The 5,753-nt window shown below is 54.2% G+C and overlaps 1 protein-coding gene across 3 annotated transcripts in view; it reads left to right on the forward strand.

Moving 5' to 3' along the window:
- LOC115192146 (SH2B adapter protein 1-like) overlaps nucleotides 1-3,985 on the forward strand; it is a 24,217-nt gene extending 20,232 nt beyond the window's left edge. For all 3 annotated transcript variants that reach the window (XM_029750322.1, XM_029750321.1, XM_029750323.1), the window contains one exon: nucleotides 3,848-3,985. In XM_029750322.1, coding sequence (XP_029606182.1) covers nucleotides 3,848-3,869 — 22 coding nt within the window. In that variant the 3' untranslated portion in view covers nucleotides 3,870-3,985. The remainder of the gene's footprint in view (nucleotides 1-3,847) is intronic.
- The last annotated feature ends 1,768 nt before the right edge of the window (nucleotides 3,986-5,753 follow it).

A 5,753-nucleotide genomic window follows, 5' to 3' on the forward strand; every position in this document is an offset into this window, starting at 1 on the left:
GAGAGACGGCGTGTGTGTGAGAGAGAGAGACGGCGTGTGTGTGTGTGAGAGACGGCGTGTGTGTGTGAGAGAGAGACGGCGTTTGTGTGAGAGAGAGAGACGGCGTGTGTGTGTGAGAGAGAGACGGCGTGTGTGTGAGAGAGAGACGGCGTGTGTGAGAGAGAGAGACGGCGTGTGTGAGAGAGCGACGGCGTGTGTGAGAGAGAGAGACTGTGTGTGTGTGAGAGAGACTGTGTGTGTGTGTGTGAGAGAGAGACGGTGTGTGTGTGTGTGAGAGAGAGACGGTGTGTGTGTGTGTGAGAGAGAGACGGCGTGTGTGTGAGAGAGAGACGGCGTGTGTGAGAGAGAGACGGCGTGTGTGTGTGAGAGAGAGAGACGGCGTGTGTGTGTGAGAGAGAGAGACGGCGTGTGTGTGTGAGAGAGAGAGACGGGTGGTGTGTGTGAGAGAGAGAGACGGCGTGTGTGTGTGTGAGAGAGAGAGACGGCGTGTGTGTGTGAGAGAGAGAGACGGCGTGTGTGTGTGAGAGAGAGAGACGGCGTGTGTGTGTGTGAGAGTCGGCATGTGTGTGTGTGAGAGAGAGACGGCGTTTGTGTGAGAGAGAGAGACGGCGTGTGTGTGTGAGAGAGAGACGGCGTGTGTGTGAGAGAGAGACGGCGTGTGTGAGAGAGAGACGGCGTGTGTGAGAGAGCGACGGCGTGTGTGAGAGAGAGAGACTGTGTGTGTGAGAGAGACTGTGTGTGTGTGTGTGTGAGAGAGAGACGGTGTGTATGTGTGTGAGAGAGAGACGGTGTGTGTGTGTGAGAGAGAGACGGCGTGTGTGTGTGAGAGAGAGACGGCGTGTGTGTGTGTGAGAGAGAGACGGCGTGTGTGTGTGAGAGAGAGACGGCGTGTGTGTGTGAGAGAGAGACGGCGTGTGTGTGAGAGAGAGAGAGACGGTGTGTGTGTGTGTGTGTGTGTGAGAGAGAGAGACGGTGTGTGTGTGTGTGTGTGAGAGAGAGAGACTGTGTGTGTGTGTGACAGACTGTGTGTGTGTGTGAGAGACGGTGTGTGTGTGTGTGTGTGTGTGTGTGTGTGAGAGAGAGAGACTGTGTGTGTGTGAGAGACGGTGTGTGTGTGTGTGAGAGAGAGACGGTGTGTGTGTGAGAGAGAGAGAGACGGCGTGTGTGTGAGAGAGAGAGACGGCGTGTGTGTGAGAGAGAGAGACGGCGTGTGTGTGAGAGAGAGAGACGGCGTGTGTGTGAGAGAGAGAGAGACGGCGGGTGTGTGAGAGAGAGAGAGAGACGGCGTGTGTGTGAGAGAGAGAGAGACGGCGTGTGTGTGTGAGAGAGAGAGAGACGGCGTGTGTGTGTGAGAGAGAGAGAGACGGCGTGTGTGTGAGAGAGAGAGACGGCGTGTGTGTGAGAGAGAGAGACGGCGTGTGTGTGTGAGAGAGAGACGGCGTGTGTGTGTGAGAGAGGGAGACGTAGTAGAGCCCGAGAGAGGGAGACGTATTGGAGAGGGAGAGGGAGACGTAGTAGAGCGCAAGTGAGAGAGGGAGACGTAGTAGAGCGCAAGTGAGAGAGGGAGACGTAGTAGAGCCCGAGAGAGGGAGACGTATTGGAGCGGGAGAGGGAGACGTAGTAGAGCGTGAGAGAGAGAGGGAGACGTAGTGGAGCGTGAGAGAGAGAGGGAGACGTAGCGGAGCGGGAGGGAGACGTAGACGTGGTGGAGCGCGAGAGAGAGAGACGTGGTGGAGAGGGAGGGAGACGTGGTGGAGCGCGAGAGGGAGGGAGACGTGGTGGAGCGCGAGAGGGAGGGAGACGTGGTGGAGCGCGAGAGGGAGGGAGACGTGGTGGAGCGCGAGAGGGAGGGAGACGTGGTGGAGCGCGAGAGGAGGGAGACGTGGTGGAGCGCGAGAGGGAGGGAGACGTGGTGGAGCGCGAGAGGGAGGGAGACGTGGTGGAGCGCGAGAGGGAGGGAGACGTGGTGGAGCGCGAGAGGGAGGGAGACGTGGTGGAGAGGGAGAGAGAGGGAGACGTGGTGGAGCGCGAGAGGGAGGGAGATGTGGTGGAGAGGGAGACGTAGTGGAGCGTGAGAGAGAGAGACGTGGTGGAGCGCGAGAGGGAGGGAGACGTGGTGGAGCGCGAGAGGGAGGGAGACGTGGTGGAGCGCGAGAGGGAGGGAGACGTGGTGGAGCGCGAGAGGGAGGGAGACGTGGTGGAGCGCGAGAGGGAGGGAGACGTGGTGGAGCGCGAGAGGGAGGGAGACGTGGTGGAGCGCGAGAGGGAGGGAGACGTGGTGGAGAGGGAGCGAGAGGGAGACGTGGTGGAGCGCGAGAGGGAGGGAGATGTGGTGGAGAGGGAGACGTAGTGGAGCGCGAGAGAGAGAGACGTGGTGGAGCGCGAGAGGGAGGGAGACGTGGTGGAGCGCGAGAGGGAGGGAGACGTGGTGCAGCGCGAGAGGGAGGGAGACGTGGTGGAGCGCGAGAGGGAGGGAGACGTGGTGGAGCGCGAGAGGGAGGGAGACGTGGTGGAGCGCGAGAGGGAGGGAGACGTGGTGGAGCGTGAGAGAGAGGGAGACGTAGTAGAGCGCGAGTGAGTGAGGGAGACGGAGACGTGGTGGAGCGCGAGAGGGAGACGGGTGGAGCGCGAGAGGGAGACGGGTGGAGCGCGAGAGGGAGACGGGTGGAGCGCGAGAGGGAGACGTGGTGGAGCGCGAGAGGGAGACGTGGTGGAGCGCGAGAGGGAGACGTGGTGGAGCGCGAGAGGGAGACGTGGTGGAGCGCGAGAGGGAGGGAGACGTGGTGGAGCGTGAGAGAGAGGGAGACGTATTAGAGCGCGAGTGAGTGAGGGAGACGGAGACGTGGTGGAGCGCGAGAGGGAGACGTGGTGGAGCGCGAGAGGGAGACGTGGTGGAGCGCGAGAGGGAGACGTGGTGGAGCGCGAGAGGGAGACGTGGTGGAGCGCGAGAGGGAGACGGGTGGAGCGCGAGAGGGAGACGGGTGGAGCGCGAGAGGGAGACGGGTGGAGCGCGAGAGGGAGACGGGTGGAGCGCGAGAGGGAGGGAGACGTGGTGGAGTGCGAGAGGGAGGGAGACGTGGTGGAGTGCGAGAGGGAGGGAGACGTGGTGGAGTGCGAGAGGGAGACGGGTGGAGTGCGAGAGGGAGACGTGGTGGAGCGCGAGAGGGAGGGAGACGTGGTGGAGCGCGAGAGGGAGGGAGACGTGGTGGAGCGCGAGAGGGAGGGAGACGTGGTGGAGCGTGAGAGAGAGGGAGACGTGGTGGAGAGGGAGACGTAGTAGAGCCCGAGAGGGAGATGTAGTGGAGCGCGCGAGAGAGAGAGGGAGACGTATTAGAGCGCGAGAGAGAGAGAGAGGGAGACCTATATCCGGAGAGAGAGACCTAGTCTGCACTAACCTTATCTAGAACCGGACCCACCACAGAGTATTTTTGAGAACACAGCTCACTCCTGGAGCAATGACTTGAGAGACCACCTCTGCTATAGAATGTTGTATCTGCTAAAAAGTTTAGGGTCATGTTGAATCTTCATAGAACATTTTCAGACGATGAGTTGTTTTGTACTTTATATGATATGTATTTAATAGACGGGAACAAGGTGTGTGTGTGTAGGTGCATGCACAGTGTGTTTGTCTCGACTGATTCCATGACTCACATGGACCTGTCACACAGACGTTGCGGCCATGACACTCACTCTGTCTCTCCCCCTCTTCCTCCTCTTCTCACCGCTCACTCTCTGTAAATTTCACCTTCATCTTGTCCCCCGCCCTGCCCACCCCTCCTTTATTTACACCTTTTCCCACTCTTTCTTTCTCTGCTTTTCTCTCTCGGCTGTTCTTTCCTCCCAACAGACTTGACCAGCAAACCCCGTAGCCCTCCCCAGGCTCCTCCTCCACCCCCGCCCCCCGGCCGGCCACCACCCCCACCCCAAGAACGAGGGAATGAGACAGAGGTGGGAGGTGGAGGAGGAACTGCAACAACTACAGCAGGAGGTGCAGGAGAAGGAGTGGAGGACTGGGAGGAGAGAGAAGCTCCTCTCCGCCAACTGGAGGGGGTGGAGGGCGAAGAGCGGGAAGGAGGGAGGGCAAGAGCCATTGACAACCAGTACTCCTTCTTCTGAGGGGGGGGGGTTGTGCGAAAGGGAAAGTGGAGGAGGTGGGAGTCATAGCCATTCATAACCAGTATTTGTATTTTATTACGGGACTGTGAGGGGAGGGGCTTAGAAGGACATACTAACACTATTAAAACACAAGCATTCTGGGAGATTCGGCAAGATGGAGAGAAAGAGAAAATGGGTAAAAGAGAAGAGAGAGGGATGGGAGCACCTTACAACACTAAATATAGGTACACTAATGTTTAGCGAGATAAGCTTTTTTGCCGGTACACCTCTTGGTACGCTTTTTGTAGACTTTTGAATCAATTCATGGATGTAGGTAGTGAGAGAGATATCCTCTGAACCTAGTAGTACCAAACCTCAATATCCTGCAGACATTCTACTGGCCAACAGTACACTTTCACAGAGGTGGAGATGGAGGACAACCATATACTTACAAGGTGGCAAAGAGACTAGGCTAGAACCGGCAAGCAGGATACATATACCTCAGTCACTTTTTCAACCTCACTCTTTCTCTCCTCATTTTCTGGTTTTCTTTAATGGTAGAGAAGTGGCCAGAGGTAGAGAGAGAGCGAATATATATTCAGATAAAATACTTTATTATTGATAATAATAATGATATGATTAACAATAATGATAATGGAAATAATGATGGTCGGAATTAATAGTATTAATTTTATTTTGTTTTTAAAATGCCTTTTATTGTATGTTGTTTACTCCATGTAATGCGTAACATTTGTTCCTGCCCCCATCCGATTATTTCAATTGTAATTTGTTTGTGCCTTTTTTTATATTGCTAAGCCTCATACTCAGTCTTTCCCTCACGCTCATACAGTCCTCCCCTCCTGGACCTCATCCTAATTTAAATGTGCAGAAATAGAATATAAGAGGGGGGACATTTTTCTACTCGTGCCTTTTTGTGTTATCACCTCTGTCATACTCCTTCAACCTGTGCCTTAGTTGAGTAACCATGTCCGTCAGTTTGCCATTCAGTTCAGTGCCTCCAACTTTCTTTCTCTTTGTATCTCCCTCCTTCCTCTTTGTTTATACCTTTACTTCTTGTTTGTCCTCTACTCTACCCAGAGCCTTGTAATCATATTTTACACATCTTACCCCCATCCCCATGTTCATCCTTTTCAAATTTTGAACTCTATTTGTGCCTTTCTGTCTGTCTGTCTGTCTCTCGCTCTCTCTTTTGCTGGGACCTTGTGTTGACGGTGGGCAGGGTTTTGTCCAACCTGTGTGGTTAGTTTCAGGTACTACATTGAATTTAATGATATGATATAATATAATTATACTGAAACATTATGGCCTAGTGTGTTGTTGCTTTGGTTCACTGTTATTGTTTCTTACTGAATAAAGGGGAAGGATGTAAAGTAATGTTACAGTAATTCTTGTAGCTTTGGGTTGTCACTAGTTGCCACAAAGTCAAATGGCTATGTCATAAAAATTCATCAAAACAAAAATTCGCGTTTTGGTCATAATTTAAGGTTAGGCATAACGTTAGCATTGTGGTTAAGGTTAAAATCAGATTTTAAGAAGTAACATTTTAGAAATAGGCAGGGTTTGGCTTGAAATTAGTGACGACCGCGGTTTTGGGGTCTAAACTGTTTAGCGCGTGCACGTTAAATTGTGAATGCGCA

Source organism: Salmo trutta, chromosome 4 (assembly GCF_901001165.1).
Source record: "Salmo trutta chromosome 4, fSalTru1.1, whole genome shotgun sequence".
NCBI classification, from domain to species: Eukaryota; Metazoa; Chordata; class Actinopteri; order Salmoniformes; family Salmonidae; genus Salmo; species Salmo trutta.